This window comes from Podarcis filfolensis, assembly GCF_964270895.1.
Source record: "Podarcis filfolensis genome assembly, chromosome: 2".
In the NCBI taxonomy this organism is placed as follows: domain Eukaryota; kingdom Metazoa; phylum Chordata; class Lepidosauria; order Squamata; family Lacertidae; genus Podarcis; species Podarcis filfolensis.
The window spans coordinates 13,779,109-13,796,898 of record NC_139605.1 but is presented as its reverse complement, the minus strand read 5'-3'; the positions used below and the strand labels follow the sequence as shown (position 1 = coordinate 13,796,898).

Sequence of the window (17,790 nt, the reverse complement as noted above, 5' to 3'; positions counted from 1 at the left end):
CCCCCTGCTTTCCCCAGGAAAGTCCCCTCTGTTTACCAATGAATCGGAACAAAGGTCAGTCGGGTTTTCTGTGGATTGAAAGCTGAATAGAAGCAAGCATTTGTCGGGTTTTCTGCTGATTTATGTTTCTTCCAATACAGTGATAAGCAGCAGGTTTTCCCAGGAAAAGCGGTGGGACAAAAGAAAAGCCTCAGACATCTGCCTAGAAATCACAGGAAAAGCAGACATGTGGATGAGCCCTGTGATAGCAGCAAATGGTATTGTCTGCCCTGTGACCATTACAACGACCTATGACAAACTGGAAAATGAAGTATAATGCGGGGGGAGGGAGTATAGCTTCTCTGAGTTATTCAAGCCCCCTTGCCATGGCAAGGCAGTGATCAATGAAGGGAAACTTTTATATGCCTGTTGTCTTTGTCCATGGAGTTTTCTTGGCAAGGATACTGGAGTGGCTTGCCGGTTCCTGCTGGAGGAGACTCTTGAGAGTCCCATGGACTGCAAAAAGATCAAACCTATCCATTCTGAAGGAAATCAGCCCTGAGTGCTCACTGGAAGGACAGATCCTGAAGCTGAGGCTCCAATACTTTGGCCACCTCGTGAGAAGAGAAGACTCCCTGGAAAAGACCCTGATGTTCAGGAAAGATGGAGGGCACGAGGAGAAGGGGACGACGGAGGACGAGATGGTTGGACCGTGTCCTCGAAGCTACCAGCATGAGTTTGACCAAACTGTGGGAGGCAGTGGAAGACAGGAGTGCCTGGCGTGCTCTGGTCCATGGGGTCACGAAGAGTCGTACATGATTAAATGACTAAACAACAACAACAACAATATGTTTTTAAACTATTTTTAATACAGTGGAACCTCGGTTCTTGAATGCCTTGGGAGCCGAACGTTCCAACTCCCAAATGATCAAAAACCAGAAGAGATTGTTCCAGTTTTGGAACATTCTTTGAAAGCCGAATGTCTGGCGCAGCTTCCACAGCTTTTGGTTGGCTGCAGGTAGCTCCTGCAGCCAATCATAAGCTGTGCCTTGGTTCCCAAACTGCTTCGGGAGTCAAACGGACTCCCAGAACGGATAAAGTTTGGGAACCAAGGTTCCACTGTATTGTATTTTAATCCATCAACTGCCCTGACAGTGGAGGGCAAATAAGAAATCTAATAATCCAAGACCAACAACATCTCTGATATGAAGTATACAATAGATGAAGAAATATCATCACTCCTTCCTAAACTATGCATTTTATATGCATAACCTCCCCCAATCTTATGCATTTTTGTATGCTGTTCTAGGCATCCCCCAGTACGCTTTTTGTACATTTCCCCACACAAGATACGCTGGTTTGGATTTAAAAAATGCATCACAAAATCTGTAAAATTGTGAAGCAGATTGGTAACTGTTTTCTGATCTGCTTATTGGTCTGTAAACTGTGAAGTAGATTGGTTCACATAAAAGTATAGACCAAATTAAATTATCCCTTACCTCCGATGAAATAAATTAATATTATTAATATATATATTTTTAATAAAATTAAAAAATATATTATTCATATTCATAACAAAGCCACATACCTTTCCAGGATGCTTTTCATATTCTAGATGGAAGAGACAGAATGAGAGAAATTCAGTCCTTTGCACAGACCCCTCCCAAACATCAGTTCACAGAGGGGACATACTGTATCTTTCTATGTATAACACAATGTTTTCTGCAGACACAACGTGCTAGTCCAAGGACCACGGGCCCCACTGGGCAAGGCGGGCGTGAGAAGCTGCTCTCAGTCCTTGCCATGTTAGAGCCTTAAGGGGGAGCAGGCTGGAGATACCAACAAGATGCAACTTGAATGGACATTAAATGGACTCATTGTTTTTGTCAAGCTTTCTTTGACCAACCCAGTTCCTTCCAGCAGTTTATTACTTTTCCCTTTGCTTATATATCAACCAAATCCTGAAGTGCACATGCCTACTGTAAATACTTCTACAGTGGTACCTCGGTGTGATGCGTATGGGGGGTTGCTTGTGCGTAAGTTACCGCTGCTCTGGGTTAGGTTGCCTGGTTAAACCGTTTCTCTCTGGACAGCCATCCACTCCGTGGCTGTTCAGTCGCTGGCAGAATCCGTCAGTGGGCGTTTCTTAAACCTTTTCCAACATAAAAGTTGTTTGATGCCCAGTCTCCTCCTACTCTCCCTGCGCGGAAGTCTTCTGCGCAGGGAGGGCGTGGGTAGCGGAGGACCTGTGCTCTCCCCGCTGGTGTCCAGTGAAGAGTCCCAGAGCCTGCTCTCTGCTTCCCCCATTGGCCCCCCTCTATCCCTGGTGTTGCGCTGATTTTCTTCCCCAACCGGAGACCTGCCTCTCTCCCTGCTTGGCCCCTCTCCAGCATCACTGTGGAGCCTCGCCTCCTCCTCTAGTTCCGATGGCAGTTCACTGACATCCATCTTCCCCCCAGAACCCCCTCCACCCCCGGCCCAACCTTGGGATCCAACTTCATCCCTGTCCTCGGCCGACGATGCGGGGAATCCTCGGAAGGAGCTGTCGCCATCCTCAGAGGATTCAAAACCCACTTCCCACCCGCTCTGATCTCTCCCCGCGGGGTGGGCCTCCCAGTCTGAATCCTCCCTCTCCGACGCTTCTCCTCCCTCCTCTTCGGAGTCAGGAAAACCCTCAAACTCCTCCTCGTCGTCGATGGTGCCAAATTGCTCCTCCCAGAATCTCGCTGGTGGTTTTGGTTTGTGTGGGAACCGACTGTGGAACTCTTCCACTAGATACCCGTCATTGATTGCCTCCGCGGGAACCCACGTGTCTTCCGACCTGGGTTCTCCCTCCCAAGTGACCAAGTACTCTACCTTGCGCCCCCGCCACCTGGAATCGAGTATTTCCGTAGCTTGGTTGTGGTGTTCCCTCTCCTCTACTTGCAGGTGTGTGGTGACTTCTCCCTCCTGTCCCGGGAATTCCCGCCCCTCCCTGTATGGAGAGAGTAGGGACCTATGGAACACCGGGTGTAACTTCATGCTGTCAGGCAGCTTGAGCCTAAATGCCACGGGGTTCACCTGCTGTGTTACCTCAAAAGGTCCCAGCCGCCTCGGCTGCAACTTCTTGCACCCTCCCTTAAAGGGTAACCCTCGGGTTGACAACCACACCCGGTCCCCCACCCGTATGGTCTCCCCTTCCCGGCAGTGCTTGTCTACCTGCCTCTTGTAAATTTCCTTGGCCCTCTCCAAATTCATCTGGAGTTGCTGGTGCAAGGCCCTGGGGTGACACCCATAATTGGCCATGAACGGGCTCATTCCCGTGGACACGTGTTCAGCGTTATTGTATGCAAATTCAGCCAGTGCTAGTTTCTCGACCCAATCGTTCTGTCTCTCGCTGACGTAGCAGCGCAGGTATTGCTGGAGTATACTGTTCGCTCGTTCCGCTTGCCCGTTGGTTTCCGGGTGTCTCGCCGTCGAGAAGCCCACCTCGACCTGCAGCAAGCTCATGAGCTTCCTCCAGAACCTTGAAGTAAATTGTTTCCCATGATCTGAGATGACCCTCGAGGGAGCCCCATGCAACCTGAAGATGTGATCCACAAACAATCTGGCCGTTTCCTCTGCCGTCACCGCATGTGAGCAAGCTATGAAATGGCACATTTTTGTCAGTAGATCGACTACTACCATAACTGCTGTCTTCCCCCTTGATTTGGGCAAATCTGCCATAAAATCTATGGACACCACCTCCCAGTGTCTTCCTGGCGTGGGTAAGGGTTCCAGTAACCCTGCAGGGGCCGCCCTCTCCTCCTTCGCCCTCTGGCAGCGGTCGCACCCCTGTACGTACTCCCGTACATCTTCCCTTACCCTTGGCCACCAGAACTGCCTGGTGACAAGCAGCATGGTCTTGTGCTGACCAAAGTGCCCCGCTGTTGGGTTGTCGTGGAGTTGTTTGAGTACCTTTCCCCTCAAGGTCTCCCCTGGTACGTACAGCGCTCCCTTATAGTACAGTACCCCTTCCTTTTCCTCAAACTCCCCATGGTTTTCCCTTCGTTCCCGTAGTTCCCTGATTTTAATTTGGGCGAACTCGTCGTCCCTGGTGAGACCGGCTAGTTCTCGTTTCCCAACCAACACTCCCCCACACACCCATCTGTCCTCGGGGAACACATGTCGGGCTTCCAGCGGTCCCTCTCCTTCCATGTACTCCGGCTTCCGGGAGAGAGCATCGGCTCTAACATTCTCCTCTCCCGGCACATGCCAGATCTCGAAGGAAAACTTGGAGAATTCTTGTACCCATCAAATCTGTCTCTGGTTGAGTACTTGCGCAGTCCTCCGGTACTCCAAGTTCTTGTGATCCGTGCAAACCTGGATCTTGTGCCGCGCCCCTATTAGCAGATGTCCCCATCGGCGAAATGCTGCAAAGATAGCTAGCAGTTCGCAGTCATACACCGTGTAGTTCTACTCCGACTTGCTCAGCTTCCTCGAGAAAAAGGCGCACAGCCTCCAGCCTTGCTGGGTTCCTGGCTGCAAAAGTACAGCTCCTATGGCCTGGTCTGACGCGTCAGTCTCTAGCCTCATGGGCTTCTCCAGATCCACGTGCAGGAGCTGCTCTTCCGACGCGAACACTTTCTTCAGGCTTTCAAAGGATTGCTGGGCCCCTTCCGTCCAGACGAACTTCTTTTTGCTACTGAGACAATCTGTGATGGGTGCTGTTAAATGGGCGAAGTTCTTGATGAACTTCCTGTAGAAGTTGCTGAACCCTAGGAACCTCTGCACGTCCTTCCGGGTCTTGGGGGCCTTCCATTCCAGTACCGCCTGCACCTTGCTGGGGTCCATAGCTAGGCCCTTGTCTGACAACTTGTACCCCAGAAACTCAACCTCCCTTGCGTGAAATTGGCATTTTTCCAGCTTGACCCACAACTGGTGCTTCTGCAGTCTCTTTAGCACTTCCCTGACGTCCTTGACATGTTGCTTCTCATTGTCAGAATAGATTAAGACGTCGTCCAAGAAGGCTACGCAGTTTTTGTACAGCAGGGACCCCAACACGTGGTGCATGAAAGCTTGAAAACAGGTGGAGCCCGACTGTAATCCAAAGGGCATAACCAAGTACTCAAAGGCTCCCAGGGGGTGAACATTGTGGTTTTCCATTCGTCCCCCTCCCTCATTCTGATCAAATTGTATGCTCCCCTGAGGTCCAGCTTGGTAAAAATCTTCCCCTGCCTCACCCGTGTTAAAATGTTGTCAATCCTGGGCATTGGGAAGGTCACGGGTTCTGACACCAGGTTGACGCCCCTGTAATCCACAACGAGCCTGGGCTTATTAGTGTCCTTTTTGTCCACAAAGAACACCGGGCTGCCCCCCACTGCCTTTGATTCTCTTATGAAACCTCTTTTCAGGTTCTTGTCAATAAATTCCCGCAACTCCTGCATCTCCCTGTCTGACATGGCATACAGTTTACCCACCAGCAGCTGAGCCCCTGGGAGTAAGTTGATTTGGCAGTCAAAGGGCCTATGGGGGGGGTAGTCGATCCGCCTCCTTCTCGCTGAAGACCTCCTGCAGGTCAGCATATTGGGGTGGCACCTTCCCTTTGGGCTCCACAGCCACTCCAGCCACCCTGGCCACTGTCATCCTTGGGGTTTCCCCCCCATACAGTGTTCCAAGCAGTAAGCTGACCCAAAGGTGACTGACCGCTGATGCCATGCCACTACTGGATCATGCAGTGCTAGCCAGCTCATTCCCAGTATTATTGGGGGTCCTGACAGTGTGGCTACGTGAAAGGCAATGGTCTTTGTGTGCCTAGAAACCCTCATTCTCATTGGTGGGGTCTGGTGCGTCACCTCCCCTCCCAGAAGTTCCCTGCCATCAATGGTAGTCACTTGCAAGGGAAAGTCCAGAGGCAGCAGGTGGAGTTGGTGTTCTAGAGTGAAGCTCTTGCTAAAAAAATTGCAGGAACTGCCTGAATCCAGCAGCCCCTTCACCTTGACTGGGTGCCCTTTTGGGAGTTCTAGCACCACTTCTATGGCTATGGCTGCCCTGGGAGGGTCTGGTTGGGGCACTTCTATTGGTTGTTGGCTTGGCTGCTGTCCCCGCTGATTGGCAGCCAAGCTTGGCTGTTTCCCTGGGCCTGATCCGTTTCCCCATTCCCCTCACAGCCAGCAGCTCCCACCATCCCTTGCCAGGCCTTTCTTTGAGGGCAGACCCTGGCAAAATGTCCCTGCCGTTGGCAGAGGAAACACTTCTTGTGGGTTTTCCAATCCTTTCCCTCCCTCTTGCGCCCTTCAGTGGAGTTTCAAACCTCGTGCGCGCGCCATCTATTTCCATTGGCTCAGCCGGCTGGGAATGCTGCCTCGGTATTTCAGGAATGCGGTAGTCATGGCAACGTTCCCCTCTCCCTTCGCTCTTTTCCTGAGCCCGCGCTTCCTGTCTTGCGCCAATCACAAGCACAGCCTTGGTCAGCTGGTCCATCGACTGCGGGCGGGGCGCGCAGGAAAGCTCATCCTTGACCGTTGGGGACAACCCCTCCTCAAACAACATCTGAACGGGTTCAGCGTCCAAATCCCACCCCAGCCGGTGGATTAACATCGCAAAGCGCGACCAGTACTCTCTAACAGATTGGCTCCCCTGCTTGCACCCCATCAATTGCCGTCGAACCACATTTTGCTCCACTTCGCTGGAAAACATTGCATTCATTGCCTGAAAAAATTTCCTGACGTCTTTCAAGGCAGCATTTTGCGTTGCCATTAGGGGCCTGACCCATTCCCTGGCCCCGCCCTCCAGATGCCCCACAATGTAGGCCACCCTCTGCCCATCGTCAGCAAAATCATCATGCTGCAGTTCCAAAGCATACTCTATTTCCGTTCGGAACGCATTGTAGTCCTGGGGCTTCCCCCCAAACTTGTGCACCAGTCCCGGTACCTTCCTTGCGATGGGGGTGGGTCTGACCTTGGTATCCTGAGCCCTCCGTTCGTCCAGCCTGGCCGTTAGCAGAGCCACATGCTGTTCTAAATCTCGGTTCCTCTCCACCAGATTCTGCACTCCAGCTGCTCGCTCCGTGGTGCCGGCTTCTCCGGTTTGACTCATTATGCTCCCCTGCCTGTCGCTGCGCACAAGCAACTTCAGGGACTGACGGATTGCTGTAATGCGTATGGGGGGTTGCTTGTGCGTAAGTTACCACTGCTCTGGGTTAGGTTGCCTGGTTAAACCGTTTCTCTCTGGACAGCCATTCATTCCGTGGCTGTTCAGTCGCTGGCAGAATCCATCAGTGGGCGTTTCTTAAACCTTTTCCAACATAAAAGTTGTTTGACGCCCAGTCTCCTCCTACTCTCCCTGCGCGGAAGTCTTCTGTGCAGGGAGGGCGTGGGTAGCGGAGGACCTGTGCTCTCCCCACTGGTGTCCAGTGAAGAGTCCCGGAGCCTGCTCTCTGCTTCCCCCATCGGCCCCCCTCTATCCCTGGTGTTGCGCTGATTTTCTTCCCCAACCGGAGACCTGCCTCTCTCCCTGCTTGGCCCCTCTCCAGCATCACTGTGGAGCCTCGCCTCCTCCTCTAGTTCCGACGGCAGTTCCCTGACACTCGGGTTACAGACGCTTCAGGTTACGGACACTTCAGGTTACAGACGCTTCAGGTTACAGACTCCACTAACCCAGAAATGGTACCTCGGGTTAATAACTTTGCTTCAGGATGAGAACAGAAATTGGGCGGCGGCAGCGGGAGGCCCTATTAGCTAAAGTGGTACCTCAGGTTAAGACCAGTTTCAGGTTAAGAATGGACCTCCTGAACGAATTAAGTTCTTAACCCGAGGTACCACTGTATAGACCAATGAACAGAGTGTGTGGTGGTACAGCCCTTCCCCAGAGGACAACCTGGATTATTTCATTGTGCCAACTCTTACCTGCAAGAATTCAGTCGCTGGCTGTTTCTGTTTCTTTTCCAGCTCCTTGATAAGGTCTTCAATAGAGGCCATTTCCTCAGATAGTTTTGCAATATGTTGGTCCTCACAGGATTTGATCCCATCGTCCAGTTCCTTCAACTTAGCCAGCAGGAGGTGTTCTTGTTCTTCCAGAAACTGGTGCAATTGCTTGAAATCAGCCATGATTTTCTGCCTCTCCATGTCTGTCTGCTTCTGCAAGGAGAGAATCATGGCCGAACAAAGACATTTAGATGTCCCTTTGATTCCATGTGCGCAACCTGACTGGCAGGGCAGTTGATGTTTACTTCAACACTCACAATGGTACAGAAGTTCAGTCACAGCTGAGGGAGGCAGGCAGGCTGGCTTAGCAGGACACGGCCTCTTTGCTTGGCTCAGTCCTCAGTATTTTCCTGCTGCTCACCTATTACTGATCTATTAGCTCCTGCTGCTGCTCTCTATTTGCTGGTATCTTCATCCTGCCTTGGCCACCTCACTCTGCCTAATAGTAGGGCCGTGAGGAAGTGATGAGAAGGAGGAAGACTGGCTTGGTGGGGTTCATTCTTAAAGGATTAATGCTGGCATGGGTGGACATTTTTGGAGTCAAGGACTACATTCGCCCCTAGACAGCCCTACCAGTTTTAGCCTGTCCTGCTCTTCAAGGTCTGAAGCAGAGACCTTTCCCAACTCTACCACCCATTATCCATTTAATTGAGAATGCCAATGATCAGACCTGGGACACTGTGCAAGCGAAGAATTAAGGCCTCACTCTGTCAAGTAAAATCATCCTGGAGAGGGAAGCTATACAAGTTTGAACCTACATACCAGCAGATTCTGGCTTTCGGTCTCCACTGTCAGTTTAGAAGACAGAATTTCTTCTCTCTGTTTGTTCAGGAACTCCAAATGACGCAGAATTTTACCCTGGGGTGGGTGAAAAGGCATTTGGGTTAGTTTTGGCAGCAGAGATATAAACTGTAACAGGCATGCTTGTTCTGCAAACCAAGAACACGAAGCTTGAAAGGAGTCTATGTACAGCTTCTAAGAAACTTCCATTCTCAATGTAGAATTAGATCAGGATTCACATATGCATATTTATATAGCTAATATTTAATTTTCTGATTAAATATGGGGGGAAACAAGGGGACTCAAAATTATGGGGACATAGCATAAGAGATAAAAAGTTTTCTTATATACCAGATTTGCACAAAACAGAATATCTGTATGGGATTTGGATTCAGATCCTGAGCCAATTCAGTCACCCTCTCACATTTTCTGCACCAAACCATGTTCTTAAATTGGGGTACGAACCAAAGGTTGCGGCTGGTGCACAGCCCTATTCAGAGCTCGTTCTTTGTCTTTTTCTTTTAAGAAAAACAACTTGCAGTATTCACCATGAAGTTGTCACAGGAAGTGCCACACTGCTGGTTCCACTGAGTTCCCCCAGAAGAAACCGCACTGGCCCTAATAACATCCTTTACCCCTCATAACTTCACAACATTTGCTCCTCCTTTTCCCCCTTGCAGTATTTTGCAGGTAGAACTTCCTGGGCCTCTGCTAATAGGAAGCTTTGATATGGTTCTGCAGCAGAATTGTGAGCCAAATGGCTACATTGCTAATACCTGATACCTATGCTCTGGGGTTTTGGGACATATCTAGAAAGAGGGGAAGCGGTCTTATACTGAGCTATATGTACCTCTGGTCCAACTAGCTCACTACTGGCTGTACTGACTGGATTTCTGATCAAGTACATTGGTTCCTTGGTTCTTAAATGCCTTGGAATTCCAACGCCTTGGTCCTTGTTTTCGAATATTTTTCAGAAGCCAAACATACAATGTGGCTATTGTTTCCCTGGGGGTCGCCTGCACCAATCAGAAGCTGCGCCTTGGTTTTCAAACATTTCAGGAGTAAAATGGACTTCTGGAATGGATTAAGTTTGGCACTTTTGTTTTTGCTATTTATTTTGTTGTTTTTGTTTTTGAGACTTTTTCAGTTAATTTGTTTTTGTGACTGTGTGGAACCCAGTTCAGCTACTGATTGATTGATTGATTGATTGATTGTGCGATTGCGGAAATAGATAAAAGCCCCCCATCCAAACAATGACTATTATCAGTGCAGGTAAAGAAAAAAAATATTTTTTATTTTTATCATCTACAATACTGTCTTATTTATTTTATAGTAAAGTACATTGATTATTATTTTCATGTTGTGGATCAATGGTCTCGTTAGATAGTAAAAATCATGTTAAAATTAGGGGTTGTTTTTAAAAGTCTGGAACGGATTAATCTGATTTGCCTTACCCTCTAAGGGAAAGTGCGCCTTGGTTTTGGAACACTTTGGTTTTGGAACGGACTTCCAGAATAGATTAAGTCTGAGAACCGAAGTACCATTGTATATTCCCAGCCCTACCTAGAAAGGCTAAGGATTTCTGCATGCAAGATGGGCTACTGTGACCTATATTGATTGATAGATGGAATGAATGAATGAATTTATATACTGCCCTATACCCGAAGGTATCAGGGCAGTTCACAGAACAAAATCCAAATATAATACCACAAAATATATAATCAAAATAAAAACAACTCCATACCCACCAAAAAAGAACCACGTTTTAAAAGGGCATAGGATGTCAATCAAATCAACCAAAGGCCTGGTTAAAAATAACTGTTAAGTTGTGGGCGAACATAGCAGACGACACAGCGATTTCTCCAGAGCAGCTCTTTACTTGTAAGCTGGACAGAACTGAACTGCAAACAGCTCAGCCGGCCTGCTTTTATAGGCAGCCGGCTGTCAACATTGTAGCAACAACAACCCAGGGTTTCCCGCCTAAAATAACTGACGTGGACCTGAGTGAAAACTATCTACAGTATCCCCCTGCTGGCCCAGGGTGAGAACTTCAGTACATAACAATAACGTTTTTGCCTGGCAGCTAAAGGTGTATAATGAAGGCACCAGGCGGACTTCCCTGGGAAGAGCATTCCACAGATGGGGAGCCACTGCAGAGAAGGCCCTGTTCTTGTGTTGCCACCCTCCTGACCTCTCAAGGAGGGGGCACACGAAGGAGGGCCTCAGAAGATGATCTCAGGGTCCAGGAAAGTTTATATGGAATGAGGCAGTCCTTGAGGTATTGCAGTCCTGAGCCATTTAAAGCTTTATAAGTCAAAACCAGCACTTTGAATTGAGCCCGGAAACTAATTGGTAGCCAGTGCAGTAGGACCAGGATCAGTGTAATACGCTCAAACCGTCTTGCTCTGGCAAGTAACCTGGCAGCTGAATTCTGCACTAGCTGAAGTTTCCCAACCGTCTTCAGAGGCAGCCCTACCTATAACACATTGCAGTAATCTAACCTTGAGGTTACTAGACCATAGACAACAGTAGTTAGGCTACTCCTGTCCAGATAGGGGCATAGCTGGGTCACCAGCCGAAGCTGATGGAAGGCACTCTGGGCCACAGAGGCCACCTGAGGCTTGAGTGACAGCAAAGGATCCAGGTGGACCCCCAAGCTACGAACCTGCTCCTTCAGAGGAAGTGTAACCTCATCAAGAGCAGGAGCTCTCCCACTCATTCTGTCTAGGTTCCACCCACTAACAGTGCCTCAGTCTTGTCTGGATTGAGCTTCAGTTTGTTGTCCCTTGCTTATGTGCTATGGAGCTTGCTCGTGTGTTTAGTGCTGAATACAGTCAGAAGACTGAACTTTGGATATTGGACTTTGTTACTTTTTCTATGGCTGCAGTCCTGAGCAACAAGGAAGTTGTATAGTAAATCATTAAGTGGCTGCAGAGCTTTCCAGTCATGTTACAAGACACAATGCAGCATATTTAAAAGCAACGGATTTGCAAAGAGCTTGGCAAGAAGGAAGGGCTTCCTTTTTTTCACCAGAAGCATTTGAGCGGGAGTGTGTGCAAAACAAACCTCCTTGTTTGAATCCTTTGCAAGCAGGATTGAGTCACGTGAGGCCCCGTCTGCAGATCCCTGCACACCTTGATCCTGCAAGCCACCACATCCCAGCTCCCTTCCCTAGGAGCCCAGAAGCCCACTTTGTGGCATGAGAAGGTGACAGTGGTGTTTCTCACCAGTGTGGTGTAGTGGTTAAGAGCGCTGGACTCGTAATCTGGTGAACCAGGTTCGAGTCTCCGCTCCTCCACATACAGCTGCTGGGTGACCTTGGGCCAGTCACACTTCTCTGAAGTCTCTCAGCCTCACTCACCTCACTGAGTGTTTGTTGTGGGGGAGGAAGGGAAAGGAGATTGTGAGCCGCTTTGAGACTCCTTCGGGTAGTGATAAAGCGGGATATCAAATCCAAACTCTTCTTCTTCTCTCCAGGCAACAATGGTGCACCCTTTTCCCTCTGAGGACTGGCTTTGGAGTGCTAATCCCTGCATCCCCAGCTCCTGACAACATTTCCACTGGGCAGACTGCCCTCCTAGACCACGGGGGGGGGGGAGGGCTCCTGAGCAGAAACTGGTGGGCATAACATCCATTTCCCAACATAAATTCTGGGACTCGAGAAAAAGAGAGACTGCTGGGACTGGGGAACATCAAATGCTTCCACTAGGAATATAAGAAGCTGGCTTATACGGAGTCTGTTTTCTATACTGACTGAAAGCTGCTTTCCAGGGTTTGGGTCAAAGGCTGTCCCCAGCTCTACATAAAAATACTAAGGAATGAACCTGGGACTTTCTTCAGGCAAAGCAGAAGCTGAGCTATGACCCTCAGACCAGCCTTCTCCATCCAGCCCTGGTAGTTCTCTGGGTTCCTGGGGCAGGAAAAGGTGGGAGATGGTTGAAATGGGTACTTTTCAAGTTGGAACTTCTTGCGAATGTTCCTACTTCTGAATGCTCGGTACGAGATAGGAGCTGCAGGCCTCGCTATCTGGCTTCAGGCTGCAACATTCACCAGCTGCAGTTCACATCCTCCTCGGGTCTTTTTTTGCCTGGCTAGAATGAACTCCACCAATGCTTCCCGCTTACTTAGATAGTGAACATAGACGGCAATGAGAGCATTTGTGGGAACTAGCCTACTGCAAAAAGGTTAAATTTTCAAGTGTTGCTCTGTCCCTTTTGCCTCGGGACCCAATAATAATAATAATAATTTATTATTTGTACCCCGCCCATCTGGCTGGGTTTCCCCAGCCACTCTGGGCGGCTTCCAACTGAATATTAAAAACAGTACAGCAGCGTTTGGGACACAAACACCCACCCACATGCCCCACCTGAATGTCACCTAGAGAAAAATGGGGCCTTCAGGCTGAAATATTTCCCCCTAGAATAAGTGAATAAGTGAGCGTCCCTTGGAAGTCTGGTCCCCAATCCTACATCTCCCTACCTGATACTCCTCAAAGGCCTCCTCCTTTGGGATCACTTTGTGCTTCCTGTGCTCCTTGGATTTGTCACACACCACACAGATGGGGGCTTGGTCGTCTTCGCAGAAGAGCTTCAGGGGCTCCTGGTGTCTCTCGCAAACCCTTCCCAGCGCTTCCGCCCCTCTGGCCATCTGAAGGCTGAATTTCTTGACTATTTCCACAATGCTCGCCAGCTGCCGGTTGGGCCTGAAATTCCTTTGCTGACAAGGTTCCCTGCACTGAGGGCAAGAAGCATCTTGGTCCGAGTTTCCCCAAGCCTGGGTGATGCAGGTTTGGCAGAAATTGTGGCCGCAGTCTATGATCACTGGATCTGTGAAATACTCCAGGCAGATAGAGCATGTGGTTTCCTCGCAGAGGTTCTGGACTGGACCCTCATCTGCCATTTCGTCTGCCTGAAGTGGGAATAAAAGGCTTAGTTTCGTTTCTCCAGTTTCAAGTCCAAGGTTGGGCCTTTCCCTCCCTCTGGGTGACTCATAGTCTTTGCAAAGCATTAGCATAAACCATGAGAAACCCTTACAGTGTGCAGCTTCACATCCGTACCATGCAGTCAAAGTGCATGGTGTCTGCCAAAGAATCCTGGCAATGGCCGTTTACCCCCAAAAGCTACATTTCCCAGCACCCTTAACTAACTACAGTCCCCAGGAAAATTTATGGAGATCCATGTACCTATTATGAGGCTAATAAAAGGTCTACTAACAGACTGGAGCAGGACTTTTGAATTCACCACAAACGGGACACCGTAGCTCAGGGGTCAGGAACCTTTTTCAGCCATGGGCCGGTCCACCGTCCCTCAGACCATGTGGTTGGCCGGACTATATTTTTTTTGCCCCACAAACAACCCAGAGGTGCATTTTAAATAAAAGCACACATTCTACTCATGTAAAAACACGCTGATTCCCGGACCGTCCGGTGGCCGGATTTAGAAGGCGATTGGGCCGCATCCGGGCCCCAGGCCTTAGGTTGGTGACCCCTGCCGTGGCTGATATGATTAGGCTTTCAGATCAAAAAGTAAGTTAAAGTAAATCAGTCAAAAGAAAGAAAAGCAAAGCCACACATACACACCTGCTGCCTGCTTAGGTTTATGATTTCATGTGTTTTTATTGTGTGTGTCTACGCTGAACTCCCCATCCTGGTCCAACGCTGTAACCACTATACCACACTGTCTGTATCTGAAGGAGCATCCAATCCAAGTTGGGTTTAAGGATAAAGAGCCCTGAGAAGGAGAGCAGTTGGCACTTTTCCACTACCTGTGTGCACGGATAGCATCCAGTCAACATATTTAGCAGGAAGACGCAGTCTTTCCCCCGATACAGTAAGATGGACAGCATTTCTATTTCAATTGTACAGTACTGATTATTTTAAAATTTGCTGTCTCCATGTATAAATTAGAACTAAGAATCACAGAATTGTAGAAATGGAAGGGATCCCAAGCGTCATCTAGTCGCCGGACTCTCAGCTAATGCATCTCTGACTTTCATGTACATTTTCATTTAAATTTCTGACATATTGTTTTTGGTGATATGGAGATGGTGGATCTGCTCTGTCCAAATGCCCTCGCTTGTTTACTTATTTACAATTCCTGCTTCTCTTTGTTCCTTAATTCCTCCACATACTGTGACTTCTCTACAAACACTCACATTCCTCATTTCACCTTTATTTATTAATTTTGTAGCAACATGTTAGATCTTCAACATATTTACACACATACATTAGTAATAATTAGTAATAATTAGTAATAAGTTTGCATAGGCAAAGACGATCACACATATAATGAAAATAGAACCTTCTCTTTTCCGTATTAAACCTGTGTATTATATACACTGATTCAGAATATACATTGCGGTGGTGCTCTTCTCGGAGGCTGGATCTGCCACCTGAGGCAACTGCCTCACCTCGCCACATGGGTGTGCCGGCCCTGCTGTCCAACTAGCATATAAACATCTGCATGTATTGCCGGTCCGGCTGATATCTGGCTAATCCTCCCGCTTCCAGTTTGGGGGAATTGCTAGTTGTGAGCTGTGACGCCCTCTGCCGCTCTTGAATGTTCTATATTTTCTTACCCCCTAACACCCCCTTTTATGCAGCTTAGTCTCCTTCCTCACCCAGCCACCCACCCTCCTCCAAAAAAACCCCCCACCCACAACCTCAACTCAGTGAGAAGTCACCTGGGGCTGTTTCATGCAACTGCTCTATAGCTCTGTAAGGGGAAAAAATATCATTTGTTGGTATTTTCTTCATCAGCTTTTGTGGGGAGCACTGTTTCCATTATGTTTGTTCCAGAATGCACCCCGCTTTTATATGGGCTCAGATTCTATACACCCTTCTCTGAGTGCATAAGCTCCATGAACCCTTTGGTAGGAAAAATAATTGGAGAGAAGAACACGGGATAGGTTTCAGCTGGCACCACCAAGTTGCCTATGCTGTCCTTGAAATCGTGCCCCACTGTGAGAAATAAATGCTGACTCTTCATGTTTATAAGGAATAAGATGTAATAGATTGCGCTTAGATTGCTCAGTATTCCATGATGTTGAATCATGGACAATTTGCCATAAATTCACTGCACATGGAAATCTAGCACGTCAGGAAGAAGGTTGTAAAGAGTTGTTGTAAAGAGGTGCACCCACACCACAGTGACATGAAAGTTTACTTGTTGCTGAGGTGGTAAACCTGTGTCTGGACTGTACTCACTGAACAGTTTGCTGTAGAACATGCATTCCCTGCACATGGACATCTAGCATGTCAGGCAGAAGGCTGGGCTAAAGCCCTGTCTGAAGGGAGCAGTTTTACCACCTCAGAAAGAACTGAGAGTACACTTATTTTAGAAAGTGTGGGAAGAAGGCAGGGAGGCAGTACATAGTACAATCTTTTTTTATTAGATAATTGAATACTTTAAGACAGGGATGTTGTCTTAAAGTAGTGTTGGGGGGGCACTTAGAGTGCTGAACCCTTTTCCCATCACACATACAACCTTCCCTGCCAAAGGCACTTTTGCCAGACATTTCCCCCCAATGTAAGAAACCAACACTGGGGGTAAACAACTGGGAGATTTTTTTGGGGGAGGGGGAGGAAAGTCTAACAAGGGGGGTGGGGAAAAGGTTCATGGCCTTCCTTCCTGCCTTCTTTCCTTCTCTCCCCCCCCCCCTGCTTTGAAGGATTTGGCCCAACCAAGTGAGTTTTGCTACTGTCATCTGGATTGCACCCAAGGACAACCTCACCTCATTGCCCCACACTGAGCCAGGAGCAGACCCCCTCCCCAGGGGACGCAGCAATGGTGAAAGTGAAGATGATGCTGTGAGAGTCAAAGTTCCAGAGACCAGGATCCAATGGTCAGAGACAGGGGCATCCATAACATAAGGTCCAGTTTCAGAGACGTCGGATCCGGATCAGAGGTCTCAGAAGCATGAGCGTCGTCAAGGTCAAGCAGCATGTGAGATCTTAGGCAATCCTCCAGTTCCTGGCAGAACCTGTGCAAGGCAATATTAAGGCTCTTCCAGACATCAGGAGGCGTCCCTTCTAGGGATCTCACTGTTCTACGGATCCTTTCCAAATTCTTGGCATTCAGGTGTTCCTTGTGGAGTGGTAGCCGTTCGCGATACATTTTCCAGGTCTTCGGTTCAACCTCATAATGAGGTTCCCCCTTCTCAAAGCACACCAATATCTCACATTGCCCCGTCCCAGAGATGAACTCCAGTTGAACTTTGCATTTCCTAATGATCAACCGGGCATTTTCCTGCACTAATAAGGGTTCCTTGGGGAACTCCTTCAGGGCTAGCTTGAGACATCTTCTCAAATCTTCTCCCATCTCCCATTTCTCCAAACTTTCCTTCACTCCCTGGAGATTTGCCACATTCAGTGGCTGGGGCCTGCAACATAATCTTGACAGATAGACATCCCCTGAGAGCTCAGAGGCATTGTACTTTATATCTCCGCCAGCGTCATCTATGCAGATGAGACATTTCTGATTCCCACAGGAGAATTTCAACTCGATCCCATCACTCTTGATCAACAAAGTGGCATTCTCCTTCACGCACATAGGCTCCTGCTTGAAATTCCTCATTGCCACATCCAAGCATGCGACCAGATTCCTTGTGTCTGGCTCATAACCCTGCAACTGTTTCTGCAGAGATCTCAGAGACTCCATGCTCAGTGGGTGAGTTTCTCTCCGGATCTGATAGCAGAGATATTTAAACCACAGTTCTTGTCCCATAAACTTTACCACATTTTCCATCTCTTTAAGAAAAGGAGTCTACTTTCCTTTAAGAATGCCCTCAAATTATTACCAGTCAGTCGCCTGTTGAGGGTACTGTATCTTTGATGGATCTCCGGCCTGATTCAGGAGGACTGCTGATCTCCAGCTCAGCTGAAGCAGGTATGAACTGTTGGAGGACGTGGCATAGGAACATGACTCTTGTTTTGCATGTTACTGTGGTGATCTGTATTTAGCTTTCCCACAGGTGTTAACAAGAGAAAGCAAATGGAATGGAACTTAAATTTCAATGCGTGGGAACTTCCCCCAAAACAAACAAGACTTGAATGTGACAGAAGTCTGCCCTGTTTGAGTCTACATACAGT

The 17,790-nt window shown here is 48.5% G+C and overlaps 1 protein-coding gene across 8 annotated transcripts in view; it reads right to left on the bottom strand.

Moving 5' to 3' along the window:
• LOC310756814 (zinc finger protein RFP-like) overlaps nucleotides 1–17,790 on the bottom strand; it is an 81,434-nt gene that overhangs the window by 25,420 nt on the left and 38,224 nt on the right. Inside the window, exons 1-5 of one of the 8 annotated variants that reach the window (XM_083601623.1) lie at nucleotides 16,434–17,476; nucleotides 13,182–13,610; nucleotides 8,685–8,780; nucleotides 7,845–8,075; nucleotides 1,568–1,590 (exon numbers count right to left, since the gene is read on the bottom strand). The exons of 6 other annotated variants lie outside the window; for them this stretch is intronic. In XM_083601623.1, the coding sequence (XP_083457749.1) occupies nucleotides 1,568–1,590; nucleotides 7,845–8,075; nucleotides 8,685–8,780; nucleotides 13,182–13,610; nucleotides 16,434–16,565 (911 nt within the window). In that variant the 5' untranslated portion in view covers nucleotides 16,566–17,476. Of the gene's footprint in view, nucleotides 1–1,567; nucleotides 1,591–7,844; nucleotides 8,076–8,684; nucleotides 8,781–13,181; nucleotides 13,611–16,433; nucleotides 17,477–17,790 lie in introns of those variants that run through there. One more of the 8 variants, XM_083601631.1, reaches the window with a different exon arrangement.